The sequence below is a fragment of the Opisthorchis viverrini genome (assembly GCF_000715545.1).
Source record: "Opisthorchis viverrini unplaced genomic scaffold opera_v5_321, whole genome shotgun sequence".
NCBI classification, from domain to species: Eukaryota; Metazoa; Platyhelminthes; class Trematoda; order Opisthorchiida; family Opisthorchiidae; genus Opisthorchis; species Opisthorchis viverrini.
The window spans coordinates 44872-63249 of NW_008751979.1; the positions used below are offsets into that span (position 1 = coordinate 44872).

Here is an 18378-nt window from a genome sequence, read left to right on the forward strand (position 1 = left end):
ACATTTTCTCTCTCTCTCTATATATATATATATATATATATATATATATATATATATAACGTACGGAGCATGAGTAAACTTACGCGTGTCACAATCAGAGAAAATGAAAGTGAGGACAACACATTTGCACGTGCCTTGTTAGTTCGATTGAGAGATCATGACATGCGCTCCACTTGTTCAAATTTGAACCATTTCGGAAGGTGTACCAAACGAAGTACGGTCATCCTGTTTCAGCTTCCATCCAGGAGGCCCGGCTGAGCCAACACAGGCTAATCTAGTGGTCAGTGGTTTCTAAGCTGATCTTCCGGTAGTCGTTCCCGAACCAAACGGCGCTCAAAAATGAGGCACTTCGATGACCTGGGATATTTTGGAAGTGCTCTGGGCGTTGCATTTGGCGTTGCGGCACGTAGAGCAAGAATGTTATCCACTGTCAAGCACTGTTTGACGAACCCTTTCGTTGCTAGAAGGTTGCTCCTAGCGTACGTGAACGATTCGGTGGCTTATTTTACTTTTGAAACCAGCACTGCTCGAGAAGCTTTATTTTTGCCGTGAATGCATCATCATCAGTGATAAACTTTTCCGAAACCCCCATTTTTCATTTTGGATTTTTATAAGGCAAATTGTACATTTGACTTTGAATTATTGGGTTCTGGTTAAAGGCCGGGATTGTTAGGAGTACATAATGTTGGAGAGTGAAGATGTTCGATCACTTAAGCAGGCTGCGTGCACGATATTCACTCCACTGACAAAGGTGTATTTTTCGTTTTTCCCTTCAAGCTTAAACCTGTAGAATTCAATACGGTTTTACGGTGATATGTGATGGATTGTGCCACTGGTGTTAAACCTGAGGTCCTAGTGTATTCAACATGCTGGTAAGTAATGCCTAGGGCAATTTACACCAAGCTCACCATAAAGATACCACCTTTCCAAGCCCAATGGCAAAATTCCGCGAGTGAAAAGACACAGTACAGTGAAAAGACACACAGTACAGCAACACCAACTTGGGGGGGGGGGGGCTTATGGCCAATTTTGCGTTGAAGAATCGTACAGTCAGATGATACGCACAGCTAAATAGGCCCCCAGGTGCACAATTTCCGTGAGCTGAGCGATGAAAGACGACACTAATCGATCATTCAGCCATCTGCCTAGTCGGTACTCCTATGACTTCTTACTTAACAATGCCCTGCTATTTTCACACATAAATCCACGTGATCCTTTGACTCTGGAATACTGACTGGATCTCAAACCGTTATCAAAACAGCCTTGATGGATATGCCTCATTAATTTCGTTCTACGGGTCAGTATTCATGGTTCTGTCCGATTTTTCCATAAGTGACACATTTCACTTTTGCTCCGCGAGTTTTACGTGGAACATTTAGTTGAGATGTGGTCCGTACTTGATTGAGTCAGCTCTGTGAGCCAAATGTGCGTATCCTACACTTCATGTTGAATAAGTGGAGTATTTGTTGCTGGGATTTCGGAATAACTTTGCTTATTGAAAGTATCTTGGGCGAATTTTTATGTTCACCCTTCAAACTTGCTAAACTAACCCCTTAACTACAGAGGTTTGTTTCTAATTACGTTCAATAGGGAGTACTTTCTGTAACGAGTGTCACAGTCGCACTCACTCAAGGTCCTGTTTAGCAGGTACGTAACGCTCTGATCGTCATTGACGTTTGTAAGTATGGTGTGTAAGAAGATACCATGACTACGGGGATTACCATGATAACGTTTGTTTTCTGGATTGTTGATGGATGTGCAGGCAGTTTCCGGACCTTTGATCTTTTCGTCGCGAAATCATATGTATGCTTCTTTTGGCCAGGGTTGTAGCCCCTTTCCTGCTCTTGTTTGCAGTACTGGTAATAGTTCTACTAATACCACTAATGTCTCTCAAGTTTGCTAGATGTCCTGGCTGGACGCAAAAACCCCCAGCAACTTTCCGGCTACGTTTTACTGGATGGAGAACGCCCTCGAGCCAACGTTCATCGCCATCTTTGTGGATACGTTGTACAGGTACAAGGTTCACTGATTTACTTGAACCAGATAAACTACAGCTTTTCGTGTTCATGCTCTATATTCTATTGTGACCACTTGTTTTTTTCGGTGGGTCGTTTTGTTCCAGAATGAACACTTTATATCTGTTGGGAATTTGTACGTCTCCTGTCGAGGTTTCCTGTCTGTTTCTATTCCTCTTCCGCTACTCATCATAGCTCAATCATTTTACTGGGTCTTTTCGGCTCACCCTCACATCTTCCGTTCGCATACCTCACGATCCTCCCTGTAACTAACCCTATCGCCACCACAGCACCATGTCTGCGCACGGCTTCTACAGAGATTAGGCCATTCTTTCCCCACAAAACGACTGCCGCTGACTTTCCTGTAGGGGGAGAATTGACAGGACCGAACAAAATCAGTCATGCATTCGAAAACTTTTCGTTACTCGGGACTTAGTTATGATAATCGACAGGTCCAATTCACGGGTCTCCGCCTATTATTCTATTATTTCTGAACCGTTTTCTAGTAAGTTTACGGAACTATCCCTTCAAGATAAACGATACAGACATTCGCACAGGTTGCCTAATGTTGTTTTCGCAATGGCAAGTTTTCAGTCCACTTCATATTTACTGAATTATACGCGTCATCTGCGGTCTGAACTCGTTGATCGGAGCTAACGCATTACAAAGTGGTTGCTACCCTTGGTTTCACTGCCATACCGCTAACCACCCTTTATCCACTGTCTCACGCTGTCAGTTACGTGGTCAGCGTGTGTTTGCATGAGTGTCTGAAGTTCAACAAAACGAAGACGGAAGCCACAAGTGGTCATTCCTCATGGGCTCCTGAATATCGTAAAATGCAGGCTTGTGCTTCTATCTGTTCTTCCTAAGAACATGGGGTACAACAATTCCGATTGAGACTCACAGTTGGTCGCATTGGTGCAGTATGGTAAAACTGGGTCAGGTAGGAGCGTCCCCTTCCTGTATGGTTCGTTACAAGATGAACCTATCATGGTCCCTGAAGTTGTCACATCCATCAGGTCTGCGAAGAAATAAGGTCCACTTAGATCACATTGGGCATTGCCGGGGGCACCCGGATGACGGGAACAATCCACAATAGGTGCTGCTTCAGCGACACCGGAGATTAGTCAACAGAAATAAACTCTTCGCTCCTGAAAACTCACGTTTTGCTAAGCCAAATCACTGTTTTCTTTCGATGTGCCAACAATCTTCCTAAATTTTGTGGCGGATCTACCATTGATCGTCCGTATTCGGTTGGCTGTAGTCGGTTCAGCTTCAGATTAGTTCTTTAGTTGCTTGTGTCAGATAGCTGTTGTTTTTTGCAGTAAGCCCATCGCTTATCTGCGTCGCTTACTAAAAACAATTAGTAATATAGGGGTGTTTGGGGGTTTTTTCAACCGATATTTTCACCCCTTATTTTATGCCAATCTCTCGCCGGGTGAGGTCACTCAGTGGTTAGAGCGCGAATTTAATAGCCGGAACGTCCGTGGTTCGAACCCGACCCGAGCATCTTGACTTCCCCTGTCTAGGCTTGGGCAACCTGGCACTATCCCAGCCCTAGTGCTTCCTTCGGGTAGCATGACAGCTAGGCCCTTAAAGGGTGCTACAGCTGAACATTCGCCAAAAATCCGTGAAGTACTGTTCGGCTGTTTCATTCTGAAAATTAATCCCACTTGTTGTTGGCTAGAAAGTTGAACCATGATTTTCTCGAAAATACTTCGAGCTAAAAAGGTAAAGTTTAACATCGTAAATTTTTTTACTGAGCCTTCAATGGCTTTATCCCGTTAGGTTTATGCAGCCCTCATTTATGGACTATGCTCAGATAAAACAATTAGTGAGGTTCGTGGTTCGAACCTGCCCTCTACCTCTCGACTTCCTCCGTCTAGGCTTGGGCAACCTGGCAGTAACCCAGCCCTCGTACTTCCTTCTGGTGGCATGGCAGCTAGGCACCGAATGGGCGCTACAGCTGAACGAAATTAAATGACCCATGTAAAAATGGTGTGGATGTTTCAAAGAGGCTCCGAACCCTTTTGCACAGTGAGAACTTTTGACCACTTTAGACCACATCACACTCGAAGTAAAGACTACCATCACTGTAAAACCTCAGTCGATGCAAAAATCCTGTGCCGAAGACGCCCTTTATTAAGTAATGCAAGTAGGGACTTTGCTTGCTTTTCAACTATTTGAAACTTGCAGCTGGATTTGTTATGAAGGTTCGCGGACATTCGTCGTCAGTTTACCCTGACCTAGTCACCTTACCGAAAATCTACTTTAATATTATGATGAAGATGAACGATGTGTAATTGTGACTTGGACAACGTCTCTGGTAGTTCACCTAATAGGACACGCGGGGTTACTCGCTTCCAGTCTGATTCCAGTCCGTTCACACTGTGAGAATTTAATAATGAAGTAGGCCACCCTACTCCCAGTGCACTGTAGCAGCTAATGAACTTGTACCTAATGTGGCCTCACCATTTGTCAGCGGTGCCGGATGCGCTCAGATCAACACATTTTTTTATGGGATGCACTTTCTTTTCCCCGCAGGATAACATAGCCGTGGATACACTTACCGTTCGTGAGAACATTGCGTTCTCTGCTGCATTACGTCTACCGCGGAAGCTGACCTCGGAAGAAAGAAAGGCAAAAGTTGATGAAGTAATCGAGGAGTTGGGACTAACATCGGTGGCTGACCGGTTGGTAAGTTTGGCGTTCACGTGTTTCGTAGGAACACTGACTGAACAGGCGGATTCGACTTGCGTATGCGTCATCTTTTGGTTTGGAACGTTAACAGCTTGCGCTTTTTGCCATTCTGTTTCTGTTCTTTGAGACAGACGTAATCTACGTTCCATGGCGAGTAAGATAATCTGGTAGTGTCCCCTTACAGGAACATATGTTACCAAAATTGATTTGAATGCATCTCATGGTCACCCACTGAGTGTTCAGTGAAAGGTAATTGACATCCGTCTTTATACGCACTCTTTATTCACCTGTCACCTGTGACTTGATCCCCATTGTCAATTACACAGCAGTAGCATACACTATTGTGTGGCTGTCACTCATGGGGATGAAGTTTCGAAGTAGAAAGGGAAAAGTGAAGAGTTATTTATGCAGACTTCATAGTCGATCACCGTAACGAGGTGTAGAATCAGCAGCGACATCGTTAAAATCAACTTCTTCCGGATTTTTTGTACGACATTCTGGAGTCAGTACCCATTAACGATTTTCTGTCGAATCCTGATAGCGGAAGTATATTTATGTTTAACGAAATTCACTCATTGGGAAACAAACTTGGTGTTAACGAGAGACCCAATCGAACTACAGGCTGAAAGTCCCTTTTATGATATTCTCGATGTGTGTTTATATTCTCCATTTCTTCAATCATTTGTTTGATAGCGTCCTTCGTATTTACTACACCTTGTTGATATTCCTCCACGTATTATTTGTGCGATGCAGTGGCTGTTTCGAGATTTTGTCGCGAATATATCCAATAAGGCCTCCTTAGATTTGCTATAATCAGTACACCACTTGAAATCCAGTGACTATCCACTGATGATTTCGCCTCGTTTAGACATCTGTAAGTAGGCGTATTCCTTGTATTATGAAACGATCGCTCCATACATGTTAGATCAGCTGATAGTGGAACCTCGATGGAGTTATTCACTTCCAATACCATATTAACAGTAATTTGCACAATGTGCAGATTTCTCTGGGTTAATAGTTTCCTGCCTGTAACTAGAAATTTTTTAACGACAAGTAACTGAAGAAGCAACCGGTCTTTCGGCGCCTTTGAAATGCATTTCTTATTGTTTTATTCCATAATCTGACAGTTGAACTTAATCCGCAGTATTGAAGCAAGGCGCTATTGACAAGGCTTTCTACAAACAAATGGTGGACCAGTTTACTTGAGAACCTGCTGAAAATAGGTTGTGTATTGGGCTTTAGCCCAATCACATTATAGGGTATAGTTCAATACTTGTAAGGTGGTCTAGATTGGCATTATTTCTTGTTATATTTCCATCCTGGCGATCTACCATTCTTTTTGCCGCAATCCAAAGGCCTGAATCAAGCCCTGTTTCTTATGTGTAATCGGTCAAACCACTGTGACCGTTCCTCTTTCATTTGAGAACTGCAGCATATTTCCACATAGCTGTCAATTTTCATTTTTTCACACAGTTTTCTCCTCTAAATAGATTACCGTTCATAAGTTATCACCACGTGTCGGCCCCTGAAGGTTCCCTCAAAGTGGAGTTCTCAGAACTGTCCCCCTATTGGGGCGATCACCGTTTGTAGGCAACTGTAATTTCAGACAAATAAACTTTTCAGCTTTCATTGACGATTGTTTGATGTCATTTCTACTCAGGTGGCTGTCGATGATGATGATGATGATGACCTCCACGCAAAATTCACTACCTGACAAGGATGAAATACGAAAGACTAAGTGTAGTTGCAGATTACGGTGGAAGATTCGTATAATTATGTGAACACCATAAAAGATGGATTGGAATGCAGTAGTTGAATTGTGGTTTTCGCAAAATTTCTATGTCTCGATATTAAGCATACCTTTTTTCTTGTTTAGCTTGGTACAGCCTATGTGCGGGGCGTTTCTGGAGGAGAAAGGAAAAGAACCTGTATCGGAATCGAGCTGGTCAAGAATCCACTTGTACTCTATTTGGACGAACCAACTACTGGATTGGATGCGTATACAGCGGGTTCCGTGATGAAAACACTGAGACGGTATGTGTCCATCTGAGTTTTCCCTATCTATCCCGGTCCCTCGGATCGACATCGCGCGTAGCAAACACATCGGCTCATTTTGTACCACGTTCTACATAATCACACGTGATAAGGCGCGTTTACGGTGCGGTGTGCGCTTCGATGCGACCAGACTGAATACCGAGACTGTTAAAACCATCCTGCGGGTTTTAATATGTTTTCTTTAGTGCAACTGCTTAAAAAGGCCGATTGTTCCTATTACTCAGTATGCCCCACGTGCAACATGTTACAGTACGCCTCTTCGCTAACCGGACTGCTTGAAACGACTCTTCCTAATACGAACTAAGGGCAAGGAGGAATGTCACCCTTCCGACCGAATTCAGTTGTCCTTCATGTCTTCAGAGAAGTTGATTTAGTGACAATCAAGACTGTCTTGGCGTTGTTAGGATAGATTCTCCTCAAGGGTGCATTTCGGCAGAAATGTTTGTTCCTCAACTGAGGTCTGTATTTCGAGTACAGGGTTCGTCTCTTCATTCTGAGTGAAAATTCCTCAATCAGATTATTTTTAGGCTGTGTTCCAAACGTACAGTCAGACAAGCCTCGGTTTCTAGTGTTACACCGTTTTGATAGAAAGTCTCCTTTGCGCTATATTCGTTAACTTTTGTGGCAGCCTTGATTACCAAGGCAAAGCTGAGGTGAATGTTCAGAAGCGCCTGGAGAGAATTCTTGCAGCCGGCACACGGGGAGGACGATGAAAGGAGGAAGAAAGGCAGTACAAACGGGAGATTCGGATGGATTCAGTTGATAAACCTGATAAGCCAGGTTTGTCTCAGAGTTTGGGATATTTCTTTAGCTATAAGTGCCTTGTCACCTTGCTTTTCCTAGGCGCACAACGCTTCGCGCTTTAATTAGAGCATTTACTTTTAGTGTCTGGACAGGATTCAGATTTAGACGCCATCCTCACACTCCAAGGTACTGAGGTCTTCTGTCGGCAACACTCATCTTTTGAGTGCTCCCTTCATTTTTATCCTCATTCCTAAGTCGGTGTCTTGTCGAGCTTTGCAATGAAGAATTGACTACAAAGAAGCCAGCTTTGTTGTTGAATTCCTCGTTCGCCTTATCTAGTGAGTGCTCCTGCGTCGCAGAAATGCCTCAGTATATTGAAAATTTACCTCATGGTCGTATATCTTTGTCGTTCTTATTATTGAATCAGCAACTGTCAACGAAACCTACCGCCTCATTCGCTCTCGTACACACTTTCTTGTAAGATACGGTGCAAACCAAACCAGATAGTCGCAGATGCAGTGACATCTACCAGTTCTTTTTGTGCATGCCAACTTCCAAACCTGTTATATTGCTTGTCCACGTGGACCTTTTTGTTTTTCCAAATGCGTGATCCCATCTCAATTCACTTTTTGCCATTTAATTATCAGTTTTCTGCAACCCATTCTATCTTTTCATTCTATCCTTTTACTTAAAGCTTGGCTGATTGTGGGCGAACCATTGTGTTTTCCATTCACCAACCGAAGTATTCAATCTATCGTCTGTTCGATCGGCTCACACTTCTTTGCAACGGTAAAATGGTCTACCACGGTCCGTCTGGACAAGTCCCGATTCAGTACTTCCGCAGACTAGGTGGGTGTTCGAACCATTCTTTGCGGAACTTTTCCTAGCTTACTGTATTCATCCACTTCCCTTGGTATTTGTTGTCGAATTGATATGAATGTCAGTCGTAGTGCAATAGATTTCATATTCCACCCATCATTTCGTTCACATGCCATTCCTGTGAAAACGATCGGGACGTTTGGGGTTGTCTACCAAAGTGTTTTCGCTCACACATTTTACTGGTTTTGTGCTGCCACACTGCTTATAGTGGGTTGCGCTCTTTGCAAGCGAGAATAGTTATTGGAGCACGCGAAAATTCCACGAGTAATGTGTGATTCTTGACTATGTCGGTTGAATTCTTACAAAAAGGTTTCTATACGAATTACCGAAGTATTCTGTAAGACAGAGAGCCTGTCTCCCAGTGTGTGGTACACCACTTTAATACTTATCGTACTCTTTTGTATGGTGCTTGTTACGACACACCGCAAGACATCGTAGAAGACACATATGCACTTCGTTAATTGATTGATCATACAATAGGTACGCTCACGTGATATGCTTAATCTTGCATAGTGTATCAGCAAGCACCGAATGTGTGACAGTAACAGACTTCCCAGGTTTAGGTACAATGGGTGTCAGAACAGTCTTTACCCTAGACCAACTTCCATTGTAGTAGAACGAAATGTTGCAACTACAGAAATGTAAATTTACTAGTTACGATAGTTGGGAATTTCGGGTCGCACATCTTATGGGTTCAAGTCATAGCAGTGCCCCAGGTTTCATAAAGCTTCATATTGGGTTGAAGCGGTCCAACTGCTGTTCCAGATTATCTTTTGATCAAGGTCAATCGATTGCGCTACAGCCTCCTAGCTGGTGGTGCTCTCAAGTGAAGCTTTCCTTTGGACACCTAAATACCACTTTTTTAAAACCCAAACTACAGTCCAAAAGGCCGATAGTTCTTACTGCATCCTGTTTCTGACCTGTGATTCCTGTACCCTACTCAATCCCGGAAGCAAGCAGTTCTTTTTCGTTCATGTCAACATAACCGATGCGTGCTTAGCTCGGACGCTCAGTTAAGCGCACAAAAAGGTTCATCACGAACTGTTATATACATGTACTTCCGTACCTAAAAACAATTTGTAAATTCCTTGAATGGTTTCAGCATTCAACCCAGGGTATTCGCTACTGCCTGCAATGTTTTCCGTACCTGTGACGTAAAAATCACCGGAGGCTGCTATCCATGGGCAGTTATTGTTTATAACCGTAAATCTCATTGCACTGACTCCCCACGATGGCTCGTCTGGCATAACTCGAGATCACAAGTTCGAATCAGGTTTCCCTTTTTAATATACTGGAATGTTCTGCCTCAGACATGAATCCACCAGTTGCTCTGAAGTAGAAGTTGCTCTGAAGTTCTTTATGTGTCTCGGTGTCCATCATATCTGCGTAAGCTTCCTCCAGGTGGCATGGCATCTAGGCACCAGAAGGGGGCTACAGCTGAATGTTTTATTTTTCTCAGAGCTGTGTTAGGAGTCACGTGGCAGTGTGTGCACCATCTTTTTCTTGGATCAAGCTGATCACCTCCTAATGAAAGTGTTCTTAACCCTATGGGCTTCAGTATTATGACGAATACTCCGTGAACACGATTTCGTTGTGATCATACTTCACATATTACGCGTTTGCCGTAAAATTTTCCGATCTAGGTGGTCCATCCAGACTAGATTCTGCGTCGAATTCGTTGAAAATTCGGTTGCGTGAGACAAGTGCTTCTAGCTTTCCACGGCCTTCACAGAGAGCCTGGTAACTGCCAAGGTGTGGAATGTACAGCTGGTTCGATCGGTTCAACACGCTTTTCCTCAGTAGTTAAGATTCTCCAGGTGGACGCAACAGAATTGACTGATGTTCAATATCAAGTTTCACATTCTTAATCTAATCACCCTGAGGCTGTAGTCCTCAATTCCGCTCATGTCATATGTGGTCGAAGTGGTTAACTTGAGTCACAATCTTGAAAACTTACGAATGACTACGTGTCTATTCACAAGTACAGCGCTGTTTTTATATAAGAAACAGCATCGGAGATGAGCGAAAGCGTTTCTATCTTGCAGTTCACCATTCGCTTCGGTAACGCATTGAAGTATTGGTGGCTCGGGCGTGTTTACCGTTGGTTGTTCAGGTGACTGTTGATCTGTTCGTCGAGCCTGGCAGTCAAATTGCTAGTAAGTAGTTAATTGTCGAGCTCGGTGAATAGATCAACTAGATTGCATGTTTTTAATAACAAGACTTTCCATCATCAACATCGACAAATTTTTTATCCGCATCATTTTACGCGCGTAGTATCTTGTACGGGTGGCACATTTCCATCTTTTCATGGAGTTCTGTTTCGCATTTCAATTGCAAAAACTGACTCGTCTTTCTGCTCAACGAATTGCAGGTTACGTTATTGAAGGCTACAACAAACTGGATTGCATGTTTTTAATAACAAGACTTTCCATCATCAACATCGACAAATTTTTTATCCGCATCATTTTACGCGCGTAGTATCTTGTACGGGTGGCACATTTCCATCTTTTCATGGAGTTCTGTTTCGCATTTCAATTGCAAAAACTGACTCGTCTTTCTGCTCAACGAATTGCAGGTTACGTTATTGAAGGCTACAACAATCCGGCTGATTTCTTGATGGATACGCTGCATGGCGAAGTGGCCGCTAGTAGCTCAGACGAGGACAGTCGTGCATCGCCTCATGCAGGTATGGGTCCTATCACTATGTTTTGCGTGATGACAAATTTACACTTTGACGCGCACGTGGAAATCGTTCACTCCCCACTCCACAAACCAGCATCAAGTAAACCGTTTTGAAGGTGCTTAATATTTAATATAACACGAACCGGAGCCTTTACCACAGGGTGGGATAATTTCGATAGCAGTTTAGCTACTCTCGTGCCTCCCTACATGTGTCCTTCATTTGATCAACTCAATTTCTCTAGTAATCAGTGGGTTTAGGATGCTCTTCCGTTTCCTAGGTCGCCCTGAGCCGCTAGGTGTGTTTCCGCCATCGTTATTCAAAGACGATGTTGAGTCCTTATCTTTCTGAGGCAGGATCGATCGTTTCAGCAACACCATGCATACCGCAGTTTTCGTCGAATTTCAAAGTGCTCTCAATGTGGCTGTTAGATGGCCCGTCTGCTTGTGCTTGTCTATAGGAAATCGCTGGTTGCGCCCTTCATTCCCGTGCTTATGGAATCATTAGGGCTTACAATGAACTGTCCAAAAATCCCTCCTGAAACTAGTGGGTTTCATCAATTTTCTGCTCTCCTCCGTTCATTTCTCTTATCTATGCAACCAAAGAATGCGCACGTCAGAAGAACTGAACCTAGATATCGAAGTACCATTTGAAAAATGCTTTATTGTTTAACACTCTTGTATGTACACCAGTCAGAGAATTCGCGCTCTAATTACTATGCCATCTCGCTCCTAATTGGACAAGTGATAGCGTACGGTGGTTAATTAACGTCCTCCCTTGGAATCTTGCAGCCATGGAAATTAACAGCCAATCTCCGACTGACCTTGTCGACCGGTTCGTGGATTTTTGGATCCGCTCTGAATTGTATCGAAGGTGAGGTACCATCTCACTTGGTCATTGTTGATAATGCGTATTTCGAGTCGCACGAATCGCTGTGATTTTTTCACATATAGCTTTTATGCTGGCGCAAACGGTGAAAATCAGTCGCGCTCATTTTCCGACATCACTGAATCCGGACATCCTCAAATCCTTTTTGAGCTGCATCTCTCCACAGGGATTTATTGTCACGGTTATGCCAAGCGAGCAGTAGATTTGCAGCGACATGGAAAGCTACCATAACCATTCTTGTTATAATCAATACAACTTGTCGGTCGACACGCCTAGAGGCATAAGCAATTTCCTTGAGTGCTGGGGTCGTCAGCTTCGAATGTAGCTCTCTTGTTTTTCATGCCACTGGTGATGAGATGATTCAGAAGTGGTAACAATAATGCGCTTTTTTGTTCAGTCACTCATCTTCATGTTCCTCACAATCTAACCGGCTTAGCTTTCGAAAGTTTAGTTTCCTTTGTTACTCAATTTTCCCCTCTTTTCCAAAATTTCGAGTACGAGCTATCTGCTGACAAACTTTTGTTAATAACTGGACTATTTGCGTAAGGGAATTTCATACTATCCCCTTGTGAATTACTTACCGAGTGACCTGATGCCGTTACTTCGGCCTATCCCCAAGGAAAGGGAAACACATTACTGGAGTTTGGCTCTTATTTTTTTTGCACCAGGTGTCAGGCCATGGTGACAGAAATCGCTCGAAGGTACGAAGCCCGACTTCTCGATACGCATGCAGTGGACTCATCTACCGGATACACTGGCCCCAACCGGAAGACGTATGATCGTATTACATCTGCGGGGAGCCATCGACGAGGCTCCATTGAATCAGCTTGTGGACCACTCGCTGTTGCTGACTCTGCTTCAGACGCTAGTTCAAAGTAGGTTTCCCCCACTGTCTTAGCTTCCCCTCTTTTCTGTCGGAAATGCACTGTTATTCTGGGGTCCTTTGGTTACAGAATCGTGCTCTCCAGGTTTTAGGCTATACCTATGGTTGAATAACTCAGGCGAGTTATTAAGTTTTAGTTCACGAGTTGGTTAGTTCTGTGGAATTCCTGGTCACTGCTGGGATTTTTTGAGGTGTCAGTCGCATCAACCACTCCATTGTTTGCCCTTCTTTGTTCGGTCTACTGGTTGTTCGTTTTCTTCATTAAAGTTGGAGCCACCACGCTCAAACTGGAGCGTCTGGGGCTGTTTCTTTCGGCGCTTAGTCCAGATTGAACAGAAGCTCGTGATCTTAGCCTGAAGTAGAGTGAGCTGTTTTCACCGATCGCATAAGTATTGCGTCAGGTAAGCGCATCGTTGTGCGGGCACTGTGTTTTGGTCCTACAATGAATCGTTTACTGGACAGAACACACGAACTTTGTCCCTCTTTGTCGACTTTTCGGAACTACGGGTTCATCTCAAGTGCAGTCGCTCTGCACCTAGCTGAAGCCATTCACATAAGAGATAATGATCGGGCGTCTCCCATCAGCTGCCGTTGCCCATCGGTGGATCGCAATCTCTCTCCGAAATCCTGATCCTTGCATTCAATGGGATTCGTGCAAGCTTTGGAGTTAGGCCTGCCTACAGTTTTCCTATCAGCCCTTTCTGACTGGCCTGACGCGTTAAACTTTGGGCCTTCTGTTCCGTCCTTTGTAGGTAATTCAGTGAACGTATTAGCCAGATACTGCATCGTACAAAACAGGTCTTGTTTCCTACACTACTTCTAATGCCTTCTGCGAAACCATCTGATCACTGCTTCTCTGAAACCGTGGTGCGTGTTAAACCACAACATACACTACTCATAGAGTTACTGGAAACTTCACCAACCCACCATCGCTGTTGTAAGTTACCTAGTTAATCGGAGGTTTCAGTTGATTACTCATTATTCCTGTTCGTCTTACAAATCAGAGCTCTAACTGCCTAAAGGCACCTAGATCTGCAAATGTTCTGGCCACCGCTTGTCATGTAGAGATAGATAGAAGTTACGGTATAACTCTGTTCCATGGATATACGCTTCTAAATGGGAACAATAGGATGGATACAAATTCTTGCGACCGTAGGTGTTGTTTTGCTTGTTTCTACGATTCTTTATGTTAAAGTCCGAAGAAATTCATTGAACCTATCCCATCCTTGTGTTTCATAGCCACTTTTCGGATTTACGCCTGAATAGCGCAGCAGACTTTTCCTCTAGAAAGTTCACACACCCAGAAACTATTTCTGACGGTGCCGTTCGAGTTGCACCTGATTTGCCGGACAAAATAAATTTGTCTCACTCACGTATACGAACACGGTACGTAGACTCTGTGAGTGCTTCTGGGGAGGACAGACACATGCTCGAACGACTGCAAAATGTTTCACCCAGTGCGACTGATGAAGAAATACCTAAAAATCTGGGTCTTCCATCCTACCATCGCCGCCGTCATTACAAGCGCTTTCGTTGCGGTTCCGGTTGTTCTGTTAGACAAGATAATCATCCAGAATCTTCTGTGAACCTTCGTTTCAAAGATGGTCCATATTCCGCCTCGTTTTGCCGACAGCTAGTACTGCTGATTCGCCGTCAGTGCCTAAGCATGCTCAGGTAAGTCGCTTTACCATTTTTTTTAATAGCTTGGCTAGCCTATTTATGCTGTTTGGTCGATGAATATTTTGTTATGTATATTTGTTTTTGAAGGACTGATTGACTATCAACCTTCTCAAAATAGCTGGATCGATCCCACCTCTGCCTAGTCTCTTCTGAATACTCCTATTCTTAAACAATTTTGGTTAGTACCGGATTCAAGTTTTGCTGTGCTAAGAGCTCACCGGTAGTGCATATATCCTTGACCGTACCGAGGCTTGAAATCCGAGCATCTCTCGGCTAACTTAAATACACATTCGGCACACCTGAATCATAGCTGAAACAGACAAACTGTCCGCACCAAAGCAGTGTGAGTTTTTCGCCCGACTCCTCAAACAGTAATCTAGTGACCTTTATGGTTGTGTTCGTCGAGATGGCCCAAGTGGTTAGAGCGCGAATTTACTGACCAGAAGGTCCGCGGTTCGAATCCGACCTCCGCCACTCGACTTCCCTCTCTAGGCTTGGGCAACCTGGCAGTATCCCAGCCCTCGTGCTTCCTTCGGGTGGCATGGCAGCTAGGCACTGGAAGGGTGCTACAGCTGAACGCTTCGTCGATTGATCGGCATTGCGGATGCATTTCGATCACTTCACCTGATTCCCCATACGAACATCTTTTAGCTAATAATCGAGGGTTCTCTTTGCCAAATGGGTCATTTTTTTGACCTCAGTCAACTTCACCTCGAGAGCAGTGGAATTAACAATGTGGTATTGTTCAGAAACCGATCCCATCAACCTCTAAATCGAAGTTGATTGGATTAGAACTAAAAATGTTTCCGTGGTGAGTTTCTTCGTATTAGGCGTGGATTGATCAGAATATCCTATCGATAATTTTGGAAGCACCGCTGATGAAAAATTCCAGTAACAATTGAAATGAAAACTAGGGTCACAGGGGAACTATCAAGTGGCCGAAGATGCTGACAAGTGACTTGTAAATTGTCACTTTTCCATTGAAGATAATTTTTCAAATTTTCCCATGAAGAATTGTTCGAGTAGGTGTTGATTTTTAGATGAAAACAAGGTTAACTCTGCTACTGCATCCTCAGGGTAACCAATGAGTAACCGGAAATTTGTCAGCTGCGCAGTGTCTCGACTGGTGTGTATAGGTGCGCAGTTTTTCGTGTCACCGTTGCCTGGACTGTTTCTGGATCTGGTCAAATGGCTTACAGGATATCCAACTATCGCCTGACCATCCCTGCCTCCACTGATACTGTCGCCATTCTCATTAGTCGTTGTATTGCTCAGGTATTCGTGCGACGCATTCAAATAATGTTTTATTGAAAAACCTGCACACAAGCACTGTTCCTTACAGAACAGAAGCAGACAACAAAACCAGCCAGTTCTTTCCTTCATCCTGCCACACCGTTGTCGATTTGCCTTTAACAAACCGCAACGCTGTTCTATCGTCCTTCTAATAAACCCGAATTGGAGAAGATTCTCTTTTGTTAAGACACACACCACACTCCAGCAGCTTTTGATTGTCGCTCCTGCATCCCTCAACCGCGCCCTCAGACTTAAATTATTGGCAATTTCTATGCTACTGTGAATGCGCGAAGTAATGTGTGTATGGTAGAATAACTCAGTGATAACATGCCGAAAGTGATTACTGGACATGTCAGGTGTTCTTCACGAGTGGGATAATCAAACTTGTGAAAGAAGTCAAACCGACTGTTACAATGATAAAGACGTGATTTGCTTGGTCAAGGAGATATTCCCGATTTTTCGGTTTGAATGTAAACCCAACACACCCAGCATCTAACTGGTTCGATTATTGATAAGTTCTGACTAGACAGCTGACGTCGTCAGACCTCCTCGGTTAACCCACGCAGATTTTGTGTGCCTCCAAAGTATATATATGTATATATCGAAATTCCTGTTTCCAATGGTTGGGCCTCAAAAAACAGGATCCCTGGTTCTCTGCTAGGGTTCCCGGAGCTGTGGCTAAATATCTCCCTAGGTTTTCATAGTCGGATGCGTTTTTAGGCGGAAGGCGAGCATGTCACCTCAGTTACCTATAGGGTTTCCCAGTGTAAACAGCATTGTGATTTTGCGCACTCTCAGTTTGATCTGTGAAAGTGGGATCCTCAGGGTTGATGGTGTATGCGCCCCAACTGAAACAGCTGTCTCTCCACATCTGCCGTCTAGTGCATAATCAAACCAGCTCGATGCGTCATGTGTTGGGTTCGGTCTCAAACCGCAAAATAGGGCATATCCCTCCCGGACCAATCAACTCCTGTCTTTATGGTGGTAAATGTCGATTTGACCTACTTCCCCTTGCTTTCCGTCCTTCTGACTATTCCATTCCTGGAGATCACTCGCGGTGCTCGAAACCCTAGCATATTATCGTTGTTTGTCTACCGTAATCCAACCAGACTAAATGCCCTATGGGACCGTCAATCCGACTTCGTTTGCACCAAATTCGACACGTCTTCTCAATATGCCTATTGGAATTATCTCGTCTGTCGCCGCTCACTATATCTTAATGTTGGCTGCAGACCGCATTTTCTGTAATTCAGTTTATTTAGTACGGGACGTGCAGTCGCCTGCCAGGGTTTCTCGAGGACGTACATTCCTGAGAAACACCGGCTTGTTTGCTTCTGCTAGAGGATACGGACAAAATGTCGTATTTCTTTGAAGCTGGTGAATAGTTCCATTAACGAAGACGTACCGGAGTTCAACTTGGAATCTTATGTCTGCATTCCCCTTGAAAATTGATACATTATTCGCGTGCGTATTTGAATAACATTGTTGTGATTCATTATCCGTGGAGTAGTACTTAATGGGGTTGTTTAAATGCCTCTCTGCACATTTAATCTCATTTCAGTCCTTCGTTTACTATCCGACAAATAAATATGGTTATTTAGTTCGCCCTCATTCTACGTCTCGATGTCACAGAAATTTATGGAGAAGAATAAAACTCGTATAAGAGCATCAGGACCCTTGTGCTTTGAGAAGATGTTAGTTACACATGTTGTCCTTTTGGTGGTGAACGCTCAATTCCTCAGTACGAATGGATGTTAATACAGAAGTCTTCCGAGTGGAACTACTTCTGTAGAAGCAAACCACATAACCTTCACAGTACCGTCCCTCCTTAGCCACTACCTGTTTCCTGAACTTCGAGAGTCAGTTTTTTTGCAACGGTGTTTCACCTTATTTTGATGGTTTTGTTTGATGATGCGGTACTCTCGCATGATTGACCCACCCACCGAGGGGTGGGTGGTCTCATAGACAGCCCACCTCAACGATCCAAGCCACGTTCATTCAAGAAATGTCGGAACCCTCTTAAATTGTGGTGGTTCATCTTGAAGACGTTAATTTATACAAAATTTCCTTCCTTCCCACTACTGATCGAGGAGTTTTCTTCTTGAGTTTCACCCACGAATCCTATGTTAAGCAGGTTGAGGGTTCAAAAATCATTGTCTGAGCTACTACTGAAACAACTACTATACCCAGCATTAATCGTGCTGACTGCGTAATTCGTAAAGCTATGTTTAGTGGACTCGTTTTCAACAGGAAATGAGACATTTCTGGCTTCAGTAGAGCTACTTTAGACCACTGATAAACATTACTATGGAGAGGATACATCTACAGAGCCCACAGAATCTGGCCATGAAGCTATTGCAACTGAAGTTAGGTGAACAAGGAAGAACCTCAATGCTAAAAAAACAGGCTAACATACCACATATTGGCCGCAAGCCATGCTCGTGAACCACGTTCTTTATATCCCCGGAAATACTGTCAGTATATAACTACATTTCTGTTTAGCCCAGAGTCGTCTTATTGACAATCCCATTAATGGCAAAACAGTTTTTTTCTGATTTATT

The 18378-nt window shown here is 43.7% G+C and overlaps 2 protein-coding genes across 2 annotated transcripts in view; one reads left to right on the forward strand and one right to left on the reverse strand.

Moving 5' to 3' along the window:
• T265_09965 (hypothetical protein) overlaps positions 1–18378 on the forward strand; it is a gene marked incomplete at both ends in the record, with an annotated part of 34559 nt that overhangs the window by 5650 nt on the left and 10531 nt on the right. Inside the window, 8 exons of the mRNA XM_009176200.1 lie at positions 1896–2013; positions 4560–4712; positions 6592–6749; positions 8209–8363; positions 10969–11079; positions 11865–11946; positions 12630–12836; positions 14084–14518. Of these exons, the coding sequence (XP_009174464.1) occupies positions 1896–2013; positions 4560–4712; positions 6592–6749; positions 8209–8363; positions 10969–11079; positions 11865–11946; positions 12630–12836; positions 14084–14518 (1419 nt within the window). The remainder of the gene's footprint in view (positions 1–1895; positions 2014–4559; positions 4713–6591; positions 6750–8208; positions 8364–10968; positions 11080–11864; positions 11947–12629; positions 12837–14083; positions 14519–18378) is intronic.
• On the reverse strand, positions 13394–13630 carry T265_09964 (hypothetical protein; the record flags this gene model as incomplete). The annotated part of the gene is made up of 1 exon (XM_009176201.1): positions 13394–13630. One exon carries the CDS (start codon positions 13628–13630, stop codon positions 13394–13396), a length of 237 nt encoding a protein of 78 aa, XP_009174465.1.